The 17,578-nt window shown below is 36.7% G+C and overlaps 1 protein-coding gene across 2 annotated transcripts in view; it reads right to left on the bottom strand.

Annotated features, from left to right (window-relative positions):
- LOC125832755 (protein ROOT HAIR DEFECTIVE 3 homolog 2) overlaps positions 1–13,941 on the bottom strand; it is a 33,115-nt gene extending 19,174 nt beyond the window's left edge. For both annotated transcript variants that reach the window (XR_007443261.1, XM_049511950.1), the window contains exons 1-3: positions 13,741–13,941; positions 12,924–12,990; positions 12,685–12,787 (exon numbers count right to left, since the gene is read on the bottom strand). Coding sequence is in view for 1 of the 2 variants with exons in the window: in XM_049511950.1 (XP_049367907.1) it covers positions 12,685–12,787; positions 12,924–12,990; positions 13,741–13,891 (321 nt within the window). In the remaining variant the exon portion in view is untranslated. The remainder of the gene's footprint in view (positions 1–12,684; positions 12,788–12,923; positions 12,991–13,740) is intronic.
- Positions 13,942–17,578: the final 3,637 nt, after the last annotated feature.

Here is a 17,578-nt window from a genome sequence, read left to right as displayed (position 1 = left end):
TGAAGTCCTGATACTGCTTCAAAGAGAATAAAGATCACCCTTAGCATCCTGAGTTGTTCTTTATTGGCATCACAAAATATGAGAGTATCATCTGCGTATTGTAAATGGGTGATCTCCAGTTCGCATCCCACTCTGTTTGATATTTTGAATCCCTTTAGCCAAAGGTTCTCTCGAGCAGTTTTCAGCATATCACTTAGCCCTTCCATTGCAATGATGAATAGAAAAGGTGATAGAGGGTCACCTTGCCTTAGGCCTCTTTGAGCAGAGAAGAAGCCTGTAGGTGAGCCATTGATAAGAACTGAGTATTTGACAGTTTGAATGCAAAATTTCATCCATCTTAGCCATCTACCACCAAAACCTCTTTTATCAAGAGTTTCCCACAAAAACTGCCAATTTAGGTGATCATATGCCTTCTGTATGTCCAACTTGCAGAGAATTCCTAGAGCATTGCTTCTGGTTCTAGAATCCACACACTCGTTTGCCATGAGGATGGCATCCATTATTTGCCTACCTTTAATGAAGGCCAACTGTTGAGTGTCCACTAGTTTATGCATCACCTTTTTGAGTCTCTCAGTAAGAAGCTTAGAAATGATCTTGTAAACACTACCAATTAGGCTGATTGGTCTGAAGTCAGTAAGTTCCTTTGCACCTATCCTTTTGGGAATCAAGGCAACATAAGTTGAGTTGAAGCTTTTCTCAAAAACACATCTCTCATGGAAATTCTTAACAGCATTGATAACTTCTCCTCCTATGACTTCCCAACAGTGCGTAAAGAAAGCCATGGTATAACCATCAGGCCCAGGTGCCTTGTCTCCGGCACAAAGCTTTACACTCTCCCATATCTCTTGGTCCTCGAATTCCTTTTGAAGCATAAGATTATCTTCTTCAGAAATTATTTGTCCTCCCCTGTAATTGCCTGAGGGTCTCCAGGTCTCAGTTTTAGTGTACAATTCCCGGTAGAAATCCACTATCGCTTTCTTTATAACTTCTGGACTCTTGACTGCTTCCCCATTCACATTTAACTCATCAATAGAGTTATACCTTTTGTGTGCATTGGCAGTTCTATGGAAGAATTTAGTGTTATTGTCACCTTGCTTCAACCAATTAACCCTTGACCTTTGTCTCCATGATATCTCCTCATACTTGGCAATGTTCTCGAACTCTAGGAGAAGTTCAGCCTTTGAGTGTATCTCCTCCACATTGAGAATTCTCTGGTCCTGTGTTTCCTCAAGTTCAGCAAGTTGACTGAGAATACTTTGTTTTTGCAAGGCTAGATTACCCTGACCAGACTTGCTCCAGTCCCTTAGTTTGTTTTTTAAAGCCTTTAGTTTGAAAGCTAGAATAAAGTCAGGTCTTCCTTCACATGTCAAGGAAGTCCACCACTCCTTGACCCTTTCCAAGAAACCCTCTGTGTGTAACCACCAATTTTCGAATTTGAAGTAAGATTTCGCAGGCTCCCAGTTCCCACATTGCAACATAATCGGAGTGTGATCAGATGTTACTTTTGGTAGAACTGATTGCTTAATGTTTTTGAAGCCTTCATCCCATTCATTAGACACTAGGAATCTGTCTAATCTAGCCGCAACATCATGTCTGTCTCCTTTCCTCCAAGTATATTTACCACCTGCTAGTTGAGGGTCCAGCAGATTCAGGTCCATAATGAATTCAGAAAAATCGTTCATTGCTTTTGATATTCTGCCGCAGTTCTTCTTCTCTGAAGGATATCTAACTGTGTTAAAATCTCCACAAACCACCCAGGGCCCATTGACCAGACCTCTCGCTGATCCAACCTCCCACCAGACTTCTTCTCTTTCTTCTCTATTGTTAGGAGCATAGACACCGGTCAGGAGCCAGGTGAATTCTTGATTCTTGCCTGTAAACTGGCATGATATAGAATAGGCTCCTACACTGCTGATAGCTCCCTCCCAGACTTTCCCATCCCATAGAATTAGAATGCCCCCTCTAGTCCCACTAGCTTCAAGTTGGCAGAACTTTACTCCTCTATTAGCCCACAAATCTTTTACAATGTTACTGATATCCCCCTCAATCTTAGTTTCTTGGAAGCAATACACATCTGCTTTCCATTCATGAATTAGATTCTTGATAACACACCTCTTGTTTGCCTGGTTAAGGCCTCTCACATTCCATGTGATTATCTTCACTGTCATTGGGAACTTGGAGCGGTATGGGTTTTATTTTGCTCCCTAAGATCTTAAAGTTTCAAATCCCTGAATGTTCTAGCATGTCTGATGGAGCTCATTCTACTATACCATAATCAGCATAGCTGTCCAACTTAACTAGTCCACCATGAGGACATTGTTAGAAGAATAATTGTATCTTTGTTGCTTCGTTAAAAAGGTTGACCAAAACTAAAAGTGAACTGCCAAGGTTTTAAAGTTAAATGGGTTTATAAGACACCTCTTGAAGTATGGCATCTTATGTGTAGCTACCAGGTTATTATTTCTAGTTTAAATACAAAACTTGTGTCAATATAATATAGCGTTATGGTCCTCAAACTATGTAGAATTTCTTTTATGATTTCCCGTTGTCAAAAAATTATGAACAACTTACGTCTATGTTTGGAAGACCAACAACCGCAAGATGCAAGGATTTTAGCCATTCTAATGGATTCAAGTATGCTTCCGCATCTAGTTTTATGTTCTTGATGATTTGACATGGTAGATCTTGGGAAAGATGATGGTTTTCATCTTAAAGTGTTTTGGTTCCAAATAATTGGTATCAGAGCTTATACTATGTCTACTCATTCAGACTTTTGTGTGTTAAAAAAAAGTTTCAAGCATATAGTAGGCGCTTCTCTGCCGTCAATCTAGTAATTTGGAATTGGAGCTCTGACCTCCTTTTGAGATATGTGAGCAGAAATAAAGGTCATAAAAGGTTAATATCATTGTGTTTGATATTAAAATTATTTCTATAGTAAATCTGTTTGTCATTTGACAACAACAACAACAACATACCCAGTGAAATTCCACAAGTGGGGGCTGGGGATGGTAGAGTGTAAGCAGACCTCACCACTACCTCGTGGAGGTAGAGAGGTGGTTTCCTGAAGACCCTCGGCTCAAGTGTGCAATTTCAGGTATAAAGAAGAAGAAAATAGTGATGAAATATAACAACTAATAAGAGAAGCATTATAGAGACTAAAAGAAAGAATACGAACAACAACAAAATAGTATAGTAGCCAAAACCTAGTAAACATGATAATAGATATTGAAAAGTAGAACTACAAGAATACGGCTAGTACAACGAGAACAAGCAAGGCAACACTCCACTACCTACTAACACTCGACCCTGATACATGACCTCTACACCCTCTTATCTACGGTTATGTCCTCGATAATCTGAAGTCGCGTCATGTCCTATCTAATCACCTCGTCCCAATGTTTTCTCAACCTACATCTACGGCTCTATCTCTTCCCGTGCCTACTACATCAAACCTCCTCACGGGGACATTTGCACATCTCCACTTCACATGTCCAAACCAACACATCCTGCTTCTCTCATCTTGTCCACCATGGAGGTCACTCCTACCTTATCCTGGATAACGTCATTTCTAATTTTATCGCTCCTTGTATACCACACATGTGTCTCAGCATCCTCATTTCCGCAACATGATCTTTTGAACATGGGAGTTCTTAACTAGCCAACGTTGTACCCCGTACAACAATGTCCTCAATATGTCTTTGACAACTAAAAAATATAGGTAAAAAGAGGGGTTTGTTTCGCTATAGTTTCGGTATTGAGATGTGGGGTGAGTGTTTCCTCCTCTATGTAAACAACTGCGGAAAGGGGCACAATATTTTGTTATTATTATTCTAATGTTCCGCATGATTAAGATTTTGTACTCGATTTAGTATTCTGGTTGCTATTATTTGGTTAAAGAGATTTGAGTGCAACTTGTCATTACTTTTTGTAAATACATTAAAACTGTTAGTGAACTATTTCAATTCGAGATGGCTATTTCGGTATCTTCATTAATCGAATATTGGCTGCCCTTTTAAGTTTACAGACCCCGTCTTCATGCCCACCACTATTTATTTTTAGTTTGAGAATTAATATGTTCTTTTTGGAGAATTTAAATTTGGATATTGATAAAGTTATATATATAAAGTGTTGTGGTCCTCAAACCAGATGTACAGTTTCTTTTATGATTTTCCGTCGTAAAAAATATATGAACAACTTACGTCTAGGTTTGGAAGACCAACAACTGCAAAACACAACTTGTCATAACTTTTTGTAAATACGTTAGAACTGTTAATGAACTATTTCAGTTCGAGATTGTTGTTTCAGTGTCGAATGAGTTGGCAGATTTAGTCATAATCTGCCCCATCAATGAGCTGGCAAATTTGATTGTAATTTGCTACAAATAAGCTGGCAGATTTGATTATAATCTGCTGCTGTAAATATGGATAAAATATATTATTATAGGAAAGTGGTTTAGAAGAAATCTCTTGATTCAAGGATCTCCCAGGAATTAGGGATTGATTAGTTTATTTGATCTTTACTTGTTCTCCTATAAATAATGTACAAACTCTATGAATAAAAATATACTTTTGCAGTATCTAAACTTTCATGGTATCAGAGCGGGACTTTTTCCCATAATATCATATGGATCAAACACCCTTTCACGGAGAGCAAGACAAAGATTCTTCTCTAGGAACTCCTACAGAAAATCTAATGACACAAGAAGGCTATGCTTCTCACATGCCCTTCCAGTTAACTTCTCATCGATTGAATGGGAAGAAGACAAAGAATTATCTGGAATGGGCACAGTCTGTAAAGCTTGCAATCGATGGTTGTGGAAAGCTTGGACATCTTACCGGAGAGACTAAAAAGCTGGGAGTCGAAGATCCAAAGATGAACTCTTGGAGATCAGAGAATTCACTCGTGATTGCTTGGTTAACAAATTCCATGGAACCAGTCATAGGTAAATCTTATCTCTTTTTGCCCACTGCTAAGGATGTGTGGGAAGCCGTTAAGGAGACATATTCTGATGTAGAAAATGCCTCTCAAATTTTTGAGTTAAAAATTAAATTATGGCAAGCTAAGCAGGGTGAGAAGGAAGTCACTGCTTATTATAATGAAATGGTATCTTTGTGGCAAGAATTAGACCAGTGTTACAATGATGAATGAGAGTGTTCTCTGGATAGTGTAAAAGCACAAAAAAGAGAAGAAAATGAGAGAGTTTACCTTTTTGTAGTAGGATTAAATTGGGAGTTTGACGAGATCAGGTCACGAATCCTAGGAAAAAACCCTCAACCCTCACTTCGTGAAACCTTTTCTGAAGTTAGGAGAGAGGAAACTAGGAGGAAAGTTATGTTAAAACCCGATTTACATGTTGAACTAAAATCTGCTATAGACTCTTCAGCTCTTGTAACAGTGAAGAATGAAGATGACAAAAACAAAAGGCCATGGTGCGATCATTGCAAAAAACATTGGCACACCCGTGAAACATGTTGGAAGATTCATGGGAAACCACTAAATTGGAAGAAGAAGGGAGTTGATAATCATGGCTTTCAATATCAAAATGGTCAAGCCCTCCAAACAACTTACTTTGATCAGGGGCAGCAACCTTCTCCAGAAACGTCTCTATTTACAAGGGAACAACTGGAAATTCTGCAAAAACTCCTTCAATCTCCACAATTTCGTCCAAATGCACCAAATTCTTCTAATCATTCTTGTTCTTTTGCTGAAAAAGGTATTGTATCGTCTGCTTTTCTTAGTGCCAATTCCAACCAAATAGATTCTTGGATCATAGATTCAGGAGCTAGTGACCACATGACAGGAAGTTCCCGTTTTTTCTCTACTTACACTCCTTGTGCAGGGAACAATAAAGTCAAGATAGCTGATGGTTCCTTCTCTGCATTTGCTGGAAAAGGAACTATTAAACTATCACTATCTCTCGCACTCCATGATACTCTTCATGTTCCAAAGCTCTCTTGTAATCTGATTTCTGTCAGTAAATTAACCCGTTCTCTTAATTGTCGTGCTATATTTGATTCCGATTTGTGTGAATTTCAGGAAAAGGTCTCGGGGAAGATGATTGGCAGTGCTAGAGAATCTGGAGGTCTTTATTTTCTTGACAACGGGAATAACTCACTACAACTGAATCCTATTTGCTTGAACTCTACTTCTGTTTTGAATAAAGTCATGCTTTGGCACTATAGGCTAGGACATCCAAGTTTTTATTATTTAAGACATTTGTTACCTCAGTTATTTAGAAATAAAAATCCATCCCTGTTCCAATGTGAATTTTGTGAAATGGCTAAGCATCATCGATCTTCTTTCCCCTCTCAAAAATATTAGGCTTCAAAACCTTTTATGATGATTCATAGTGATGTTTGGGGACCGTCTAGAATTTTAACAATGTTTGGAAAACGATGGTTTGTAACTTTTATTGACGATCATACTAGATTGAGTTGGGTTTTTTATTGAAGGACAAGTCTGAGGTTAAATATGTGTTTGAGACTTTCTATGTCATGGTGGAAACACAATTCAATGAGAAAATCAAGATTTTTCGAAGTGATAATGGTCGTGAATTTTTTAATGAACAATTAGGAAGTTATTTCAGAAAAAATGGGGTAGTACACCAAAGCTCTTGTCCGGATACTCCTCAACAAAATGGTATAGATGAAAGAAAGAATAGGCACCTTTTAGAGGTAACGAGAGCTTTATTGTTTACTAGTAAAGTTCCTCAACACCTTTGGGGAGAGGGTCTCTTGACTACCACTTACCTTATTAATAGGATGCCATCTCGTCCTCTTGAATTTAAAACACCTTTTAAAGTTTTCAAAGAGAGTTTTCCTAGTTCTAGGCTAACTACAGACCTTCCTCTGAAAGTTTGTGGTTGTACAACATTTGTTCATGTTCATAATCGTAGTAAACTTGAACCGCGGGCTAAGAAGTGTGTTTTTGTAGGATATGCCCCAAGTCAAAAGGGATATAAGTGTTATGATCCACATGCTAGGAAGATAATTGTCACAATGGATCTAATTTTTTTGGAGTCCCAACTCTATTTTACTACTCATCTTCAGGGGGAGTATCGTGTAGGTGAAGATTTGTTTTTTGTGATATTGAGGAAACTAGACATCAGGAAAATGAGGAACATGATATTACAATAAATATTGATGTGAGGGATCTAGGAGAAGATATAAATAGTTCTGATCTAAGAGATGATAGGGACCAAAGTGACTTGAATGATAAAAACTCGGAAATTGAACCTGTAGAGCCTTCAAATGACAAAAATAAAAATGGGAATAGAGAACAAACAAAAGAAATACAGGTGTATTCGAGAAGGAACCAAACTCAAGGAAAAAAGATCGAAGATTCTCATCACTACCAAAAGTCATTTCCGTAAGACCTTACTGGAATTCAAGGTAATCTTCCAACTGATTCTATTTCTAACTCCTCAGATTTGGACCTACCTATTGCGAAAAGCAAAGGTGTCAGAAATGTTTCTAAATATCCTATTTCTATGTTTTGTGTCCTATAAAAAGTTGTCTCCTAGTTATTCTGCCTTTACTTCACAACTTTCTAGTGTGGAGATTCCAAAAAATGTGCAGGATGCTCTACGAGTTCCTGAGTGGAAGGAGGCTATTTTGGAGGAATTGCGAGCTCTTGAAAAAAATGAGACATGGGAGTTACTGGGTTTACCAGAGGGAAAGAAACCAGTGGGCTGTAAATGGGTGTTCACCACAAAATTCAAATCAAACGAATCCTTGGAAAGGTATAAGGCCCGCTTAGTTGCGAAGGGATTCACACAGACATATGGCATTGACTATCTTGAGACATTTGATCCAGTAGCTAAGCTAAACTCAATTAGAGTTTTGTTGACAATCGCAGAAAATCTTGACTAGTCACCTCAACAGTTGGATGTGAAAAATGCTTTCTTGAATGGGCACCTAGAGGAAGTCTATATGGATCCCCCACCAGGTTTTTTAGGGAAGTATAAGTCAAAGAAATGCAGGCTTAGAAGATCTCTTTACGGTCTAAAACAATCTTCAAGGGCTTGGTTTGAAAGGTTCACTCAATTTGTGAAGAAGCAAGGGTATGTGCAAGGCCAAGCAGATCACACGATGTTTACTCGACATTCACTGGAAGGAAAAACAACTGTTCTTATAGTGTATGTCGACGATATCATCCTCACAGGAGATGATGTGGTTGAAATAAAAAATCTAAAGGAGCGTCTTGCCTCAGAATTTGAGATAAAAGACTTAGGCCCGCTAAAGTACTTTCTTGGCATGGAGGTAGTACGATCGAAGAAAGGAATTATAGTGTCACAAAGGAAGTATGTTCTTGATCTATTAAAAGAAACAGGAATGAGTGGTTGTAGACCAACTGAAACTCCAATTGATCCAAATCTGAAGTTTGTAAAGGAAGGAAAATTGATTGATAAGGGCCAATATCAGAGATTGGTAGGCAAGTTGATTTACTTGTCACATACTAGACTTTATATTTCCTTTGTTGTGAGCCTAGTCAGTCAGTTCATGCATTCTCCACAAGAAGAACACCAAAAAGCTGTGTATCGAATCCTAAGGTATCTAAAGAGTTCTCCTTGGAAAGGGTTGTTCTTCAAAAAGAATGAGCAAAGAAGTGTTGAGGCTTATACATATGCGGACTGGGCTAGTTCATCTATTGATAGAAGGTCTACATCTGGATATTGTACATTTGTTTATGGAAATTTAGTGACATGGAGAAGTAAGAAGCAAAATGTGGTGGCTCGAAGTAGTGCTGAGGCTGAGTATCGATCCATGGCACACATAATTTGTGAAATGTTATGGCTCAAGAGATTTTTGGAAGAACTAAGAAGACTTGCGAGTTTTCCAATGAAGTTGTATTGTGACAATAAGGCTGCCATAAGCATTGCTCATAATCCAGTTCAACATGATAGAACAAAGCATGTTGAAGTGGACAGACACTTCATTAAAGAGAAGATTGAAGATGGAAGTGTGTGCATTCCTTTTGTTCCAACAACTGAACAAGTTGCAGATATTTTCACAAAAGGTCTTTTCAGAATTACTTTTGAGTCATTTGTGAGCAATTTAGGCATGTTCGATATCTACATGCCAACTTGAGGGGGAGTGTCGAATGAGTTGGCAGATTTACTCACAATCTGCCCCATCAATGAGCTGGCAGATTTGATTGTAATTTGCTACAAATAAGCTGGCAGATTTGATTATAATCTACTACTGTAAATATGGATAGAATACATTATTATAGGAAAGTAGTTTAGAGGAAATCTCTTGATTCAAGGATCTCCCAGGAATTAGGGATTGATTAGTTTATTTGATCTTACTTGTTCTCCTATAAATAATGTACAAACTCTATGAATAAAAATATACTTTTGCAGTATCTAAACTTTCATTCAGTATCTTCATTAATTGAATACTCACTGCCCTTTAAGTTCACAGATCATGTCTTCATGCCCACGACTGTTTATTTTTAGTTTGAGAATTGATATGTTCTTTTTGGAGAATTTAAATTTGGATATTGGTAAAGTTATATATTTTTTTTTTTTTTTGATTTGCACCGGGTGTCCGAGTCTCTTTGAGCCCCGACTAATCCCGGGGGTGCACAGGCCCTCGGCAAGGAGTTTCCCGCAAGTGCACCACGGTTAATTCAGGTTTTACCCAGTCCGATGGCCCTCAGAAATTGTTTGCACCCAGTGGGTTTCGAACTTGAGACCTTGAAAGGGAGCAAACCCCAAGGCTCAAGTCAATTGCCAGCAGGCCAACCCCTGAGGGTTAAGTTATATATATATAAAGTGTCATGGTCCTCAAACCAGATGTAGAGTTTCTTTTATGATTTTCCGTCGTCAAAAATTTATGAACAATGGACGTCTAGGTTTGGAAGACCCAACAACCGCAAGACACATGGATTTCAGTCGTTCTCATGGATTCAAATATGCTTCCGCATCAGGTTTACGTTCTTCATGATTTGACATGGTAGATCTTGAGAAAGATGATGGTTTTCATCTTGAAGTGTTTTGGTTCCAAATAATTGATATTAGAGCCTATATCATGTCAAATCATTCGGACTTTTGTGTGTCCAAAAAAAAAAAAAAAGTTTCAAACATATAGTAGGCGCTTCCCCAGCGTCAATCTAGTAATTTGGAACTGGAACTCTGGCCTCCTTTAGAGAAATGTGGGCACAAATAAAGGTCATAAAAAGTTGCTATTGAGTTGTATTTAATATTAAATACAAATAGTATATACCAGCTTGAGGTGGAAACCAAACTATTGTAATTTTAGTGTTCGCCAATTGCAATAAATTAATAGCTTCAGCACATAATCAAGTTGTGTTTTTCTCTGTTCCCTCTTGTCTTATTTTCTCATAGTAGCTAGACGATTACTTGTACAGTTTGAAATCTTTGTAAGGGGAGCAAAAATTCATGAGAAGGCTAACAGAACTCCATATCCATAAACGATATAAAGTTTTAGTGCAGAAAACAAGTATAACTTGGCTGGCATTTGAGCATTTTTTGTAGATATGGAACAACATGGCCCATGATGCCTTGTTAACGTATTTGAAGAGTCCAAGAATGTCTTAATGGCAAAATAGTTTCTTTGAAACTAATTAAAGTATACCCGGCGTTAACCAAACATAAAGAATAATACCTCCCAATGATGTACACAAATCTCACTTCAAGGAGAAAAAGGTAAGGATACTCTTACCAAATAAGAAGAGATCACAACCTACCCTGAAGTTAAGTGAGAGAACAAAATAAATTGCAACAAGTGAAAGACCATCGTCCTCCGAGTTGGGGAGAAAAGAGGCAAGACAGGTTAAATGATGGCCTTGTCACCACTGCTAAGCGGTGGTCAACACACTCACACCCAACTTCAACCTCATACACACACTCATGAATTCGTCTAAGTCCTTAGGTGGCATAGTAAGAGTAACAACACAGAAACCTGCAGGAACAAGTCCCAACCTTTATTAAAATCAAAGATAAACAAAGGACTAGGCTTCACGATTTACTAAGGCATAGAACACACTATACAGCTTTGGTCAAATTTTTGCCTAAAATTTGAAACTTCTGCACATAGGCAGAGTTACAACTGCCCATGTGCTTGTCACGTGGCTTAACAGAAATCCTTTATGAAATTAACCAAGTAAAACAGTAATATTCTAACAGCTATACAACATTTGATTTTCAATAAAGCAATCCACTTCATTTTCCTTAGCCGAATTTGTCTTGCCCACATTTAGAATATTTCAACCTTTCTTCATACTTAGTTTTATTTCTTGTTTATGTTAGCTTCGTGCTCACATTGAATAGCCTTGTCTTGCCATCATTAAATCATCTCACAGCCTTGCCTTGCCGATGCCACTTCTTGCACGCATGCCCATCAGGTGTCATGCGCCTGTCCTTACCATCGTGCCCAAGTCTGCTTAGCCAACACTTCAGCATCCTTGTTCATTTCTGCCTACTAACACTTAGTCGCCACAACTACATTGTTTCATCAAGCACATGCCAAGGCCAATGTAAAAGTACTTGTCAACGTTGCTTACATAGACTTAGGGTCTAACAAACCACCCCCACCAGTTGAAGTCGATGCCCTCATCAAGACTGTTTGAGGTAGTCCTTGTCTCCTCGATTTGGTCATAAAACTGCTATAAATCTTTACTCTTCTCCTCTCCCAAACCACATCTGCTACAGTCTTTCCCTTGGCATGTGCGTGATGAAACAATCTAGTTGTGGCGATTGAGTGTTAGTGGGTAGCAATGAACAATGATTCCAGAGTGTTGGCTAAGCAAACTTGGGCACAATGAAAAGGACATGTGCATGGCACCTGATGGGCATCGGCAAGGTAGTGTGTTGGCTTTACAAGACAAAGTTGTGAAATGAATTGACGATGGCAAGATAAGGTTGTTCAATGTGAGCATGAAGCTGGCAGAAACAAGAAATAAAACTAAGTATGAAAGAAGGTTGAAAAAACCTAAGTGTGGTCAAGGCAAATGAAGGCCATGTGCAAGGCCCGTGGGTTGCTTTATTTGAAATTCGAATGTTGTATAGTTGTTAGAATATTATAGTATACTTAGTTGATTTCATAATAGGATTCCTATTAATCCATGTGCCAAGCACATGAGCAGTTGTAACTGCTTGTAACTGCCTATGTGCAGAAGTTTTAAATTCTGGGCAGAAATTTGACGAAGGCAGTAGAGTGTGTTCTATGCCTTAGTAAATTCGTGAAGCCTAGTCCTTTGTTTATCTTTGATATTAATAAAGGTTGGGACTTGCTCCTGTACGCTACTGTGTTGTTACTATTACTATGATACCTAAGAAAACAGTCTAAGGACTTAGACGAATTTGTGAGTGTGTGTGTGAGGCTGAAGTTGAGTGTGAGTGTGTTGACTGCCTAGCAGTGGTGACGAGGAAATAAATCAGCTCTGTATCAATTGGTTTAATGCAAGTGTATATGTATTGTCTGAGAATATTCTTTCAATTTACTTTGTTCAACAACATAGTGCAACTTGTTTCAGTTTGACATGTTTAGGACATGCCGTTACTTTTGTTTACAAGGATATGCACAGCAGCACAAGATTGTACCAAGTGACCTAAAGCTGTAGTGTTGATACAATATGGTTAGTGGCATTTTATAAATCAAAACATTGCATCAGGTTATTGTAACATGCTTTAGAAAAAAATAACAAAATGCTTATTACCTCACCCCTCTCTCTTCCATCAGTACCCTCCAAATCCATGACAATGGTCAATGGCTCAATGCCGACAGCATTTGCAATCCAAATTCCCTTGGTTGTTTGATTCCTGAAATGAATTTTGATATACATTTCTTTTAGAATGTGAAAATTGAATTGACTAAAATTTCTTATTTGGAAGAGGTATTTTGTTGTTCAAGTTGTTGTATGCACAAAGCGCCAAAGAGAGAGGGAGGGAGCCGCACCTTCCTCTAAAAGCATCCATCTCCCTAAAATTGGTATAGAATAAATGGTTTAACAAGGTACTTTTCCCTGTGGACAAAAATGCATTTAGGATTAGCACTATTGAAACTAATCATGAACAAAATCTTACTTACATACAAACAAAATAGAAAAGAAAAATATCACAATGAAATGACAAAACAGAAAAACCAAAAGGCAAATTCAGAAGAAAAGAGACAAAGCTAGTAAATACTTGAAGAAAAGCCGAATGACAGTAACATAACAAAAATTTCAAGTATATAGAGGTACCCACGAGGCTTATCCATTAAATTCTCATTAAACAGTAGTACAAGCGAAGTAGTATCACAATGAATTGTGCCTGAATAGAGCAGAACAGTTAAGAGAAGATTTATGGGCAGACACCAACTTTATCTTGACTTGAGGTGTAGACCATATTTCAAAGGTGGTGGAGGTTTCATTTCCATAGCAAGAAGAGCCATCAAAACAAAATAAATGCTCAAATTGATAAAAAATATCTCCGTCTAAAACTTGCAAGCAGATGAATAGAAAAGATCCACATAGAGGCCAACTTTTTGTCAAATCATATTTCAAAAAGGGACCTACACAGCGAAAATAACACCAAATTTAAATAAAAACATCCCCTTTTTCCAGTTTATCAAAAAATTAAGAAGCAGTGCATAACAATAACAATGGAGGATAAAAGAGCATGCAATGGGATTTCATAAGAGAAGCAAAATTGATACTTATAACATCCCTTTTAGTTTCAAGTTCATCAAAATGTATAAGCAAATGAAAGGTTTTCAAAGAAATAAAGCATACCACTACTCTGCGGTCCCATAATAGCAACAACAGCATAAGAGAGACCACAGCGGTGAAGTTTGACTGAGCTAACGAAATTCTCGAGACCTTTGAAGTTGAATTCTCCATTAACATCTATGAGTTGCGTTGAGCAACAGTCCTCCTTACCCATGGAAGCTTTTACAATTCTTCCAAGCTAAAAGCAACTATGAATTAGCTATATTTTCTTCTTTCCTCCCTTTTCTCGTTTGTTCTAGAGAGAATATAACGTAACCTTGTTTTTATGCAATCTTTTATTCTCACTCCATTTATTTCTTTCCTATTATTCTTAAAACTAGCAAATTTACTCGTGCTTTTGCCTTTGCGTGGGGGCACCAAGAGAAAAATAGATTATTGTGCTAATTTTTATTTTTATTAAGTCAATCTTGACTAATTAAATTATTTTCAACTATAATATTTAAGATAACTCATAACATTGTCCAGTAAAAAAATTTGTTCTTCCATTGTGAATTTATATATAGAGTAAGATAAAAGTTAAAATGCATTGATGAAATTATAGATGTTGAAATACTCGATCATTAAAATCTCTTTAAACCATTTCATCGATCTCATTACTAAGCATCGTACACAATGTGAAGATAGTTTTTTTGACAATTAAAGACGTAAAATTTTCATCCGGCAAAATAAAAAGAGAATTGGAAAATATAGATGTGATAGAATGTGCGTCCTTTGCCAAGTATGAAGATGATTCTCCCTCAAACTATTTGAATTTATAAAGCTATGACCGGAGTTCAAAGTAATTAACAGATTCAGGTAGAGGAGACAACGAATGGGGAATACAAGGTAGACGAAATGTGTCCGCATTCAAGGTTAGTGTTTGCTATTTCTGTGTCCACAATTTCAAATCCTAGCAACTCAGAAATTTCATGTACTATTTGTGAATCACGTACTTTGCATTGAGTAACAAATATCAACTGCAAGAATTAGTGAAAAATCTTTCTTATTTCTGTGTGCACAGTTACAAATCCTAGAATCTTCAATAATTCCAGTTCAACATGTGCATTCGCGTACTTCAGCATCATTAATCACTGACTAATAATTTAGGGAAGGGAGAGATAGATGAGTGTTTTAAGAAGCAACAAAAAATACTAATGAAGGGAGAAAATGAAAGGGGCAAATGGAAAAGAAGGAGTTTCAAAGGGCGGCATTGCCAAAGCGGTGTTTACTTTTCCTTCTCATGCATTGTGATTTTAGGGAATTTACCAAATTTTATGATTTCGAAGTCAGCAATTTACCAAATTTTGTGGTTTCGAAGTCAGTTGTTGAGAATGACAGATTTTGGTTGCAGATTGGGAAGGAAGGGTACGGAAGGTGGTGGCAGGAGCAGGGAGATGAAGCTGTAGAAGAGAGTAGTTGGAGAAGAAGAATAGGTGATGGTTTTATTTATGTTGGCGGTTGTTGGCAACATGCACGGCGTTTGTGGAGTCGTAGTAGGTGTTGAAGGAATGAAGTGGAAGTGATGCTTGAGTGCGACGATTATCGTGCAAGGGGAAGAGTAGTTTTGTAATTGCATAAGTAAAAAATAGTTTCTTGCTTGTGGGTGTGTAACGTCGCCGGGCTAATCATATTCAAATGAATTTTTTTTAATATTACGACATTTGGTATCCATTCTTAAAAAAATTGATATTTATATGCTATTTGATACTGTATTTTTAAAAATAAATATTAGAAAATCAATTAAAATATATAATATATTTTAATCTAAAGATGCCATTGAGTTATTTATTAAACAACACACATATTTACAAGATATTGGTCCAAGGCCAGGCCCAATTAGGCAAAGAAGCAAAACAAAAAGGGATTTCATAAATATACAATAAACTAGTTTGTTTATAAAAAATATAGTCAATTTTCCATTTACATAAAATATAGCTCAAAATTAGAGATACTATAAAGTCCAAAAAAACAGTCAAATTCGCTTGTTCAAAAATGATAAAAAATCCGATTTTTCTATGTATCGTCGCTCAAACGATGATCTTCTCTCAAACTTCACTGAGAAAAGCTCAATTTCACCAAAAACATCGATTTCGTCGGTGTTTCATTATCAGTTCTTTGATTTTGTCGGTGATTCATTCAATTTCTGTTTTGTTTCATCAATTTTTTATTAAATCATCAATTTTAATGGATTATTTCACCATTCTGAATCAACACAACGTCATGTGGGAGAATAATAATAAATACGTCAATTACGTTGTTAATGCTATTATGTCAATTTCGATTATGATTTTGAAGATCTAACTATCATTGTTTCCACCCAAATTGACATCTCCACACAAATTGACGTTGATTCCATAATATATTTCATGGAGATCAAATATGTTCGTACTGACTATATTAATACATAATAACATGAGTGTTATGATTTATATGAAGTTAAAACAATTTTTTTAAATATATCTTTCTATGCACTGTGTTACGCTAAAAGAAATTTTTATAAAGGACTTCAACAACTTGACTATAATTGCTAGTCTCTCTATAGAAAATAGAGGTAGTATACAAAAAGTATACAATGTAGATATAATTGAAATGCTTGAGGCTGAAATCATAAATTGTGGGTGAAGTAGTGAGAGAAGGTAAAGCACATTATTGATAGTTGCTTTCACTCGAAAGTCGAAAACGACAGATTTATAAGGATAAGACAACGATTGTCAAAGTTTTGAAGAACTACACTTTTTGAAATTAGTTTCAATTTAAGGTCAAGATATCTAGTTCAACAAGGTGATGTAACTTGTTTTTGTATACTTTTGTATATTGATTGTATATGCTTATTTGATTGTTTGTGTTTTTATTAGGTATAATCTTCGATGTATCGATAAAAATTGCAACTGATTGTTTATATCTTCAAGCTTAAACAAGTCAAATCTATTCAAAATTTGAAGTTTCAATAAAGTTCACTCATACTATTTGCTTGAATTATATATGATACAAAGTCAATCTAACTCAACCATTATTGTAAGTTTGGTGATAGAGAAATTTAATAATCCTAAAACTGTCTATACACCTAGAGATATCATAAACGATATTCAAAAAAAATTATTTTGTTGAGCTGACTTATATGCAAGCATGGAGAGAAAAAGAAAAGTAAATGAAATTGATAAGAGAGACCTTAAAAAAAAAAAAACCTTGTTGGGTCAAATTGTAAGCTATCGATATATTTGTATATGATTGCACATATATATTCAAGATTTGTAACAAGGCTACATAATCAAAAGATGGATGTGGGAGCTTTGTATTTTTTGTGTCTTTGCTGTAGAGTGTTGTCGGGTGCACGTCATTCGAGGTAAATTTGGTTATAAATCAATCTGTTGTAGCCTTTTTCGAGTTCTTATTTTTGGCTTTCTTGAATTGGTGATATCTTGGTCATTTTAGCTCGGTTTTGGGTGATTTGAAGTCCCACATGTTGGAAATTATCGTGGCTACATCGTGGAGTGTTCAAGGAGTGCTGAGCACCATTCGATTCTCATAAATTCCGAGTTTAGACTGCTGCATGTTTTCTTTTAAGTTGATTAAAGTGTGGTTTTCTTGCATGTTGGATTTTGCTGCGTTTTGAGCCTCAAATTGTGTTCCATTTTGGAACACAAATTTAGGGTACTGTTTTGGGTCTCTTGGCGGAGTCAAATCCGAACAATTCAGTGCGGGTCCCATAATTCTCGTTTTGACTCCAAAATTGACTTGTCTCCGTTTGTTGTGATTTTGGTGTCTAAATGACTGTACTAACGTTGTGATCCTATATTTGATATAGTAACCGTGTTCAAAGGTCATTCGTGAAGGAAAAGCTTCGGCAAAATGATTTGGAGTG

The sequence above is a fragment of the Solanum verrucosum genome, unplaced genomic scaffold (genome assembly GCF_900185275.1).
Source record: "Solanum verrucosum unplaced genomic scaffold, falcon-dt-bn FXZP01000081.1, whole genome shotgun sequence".
In the NCBI taxonomy this organism is placed as follows: domain Eukaryota; kingdom Viridiplantae; phylum Streptophyta; class Magnoliopsida; order Solanales; family Solanaceae; genus Solanum; species Solanum verrucosum.
The sequence above is the reverse complement of the archived record's forward strand: the minus strand, read 5'-3'. Positions and strand labels throughout refer to the sequence as shown.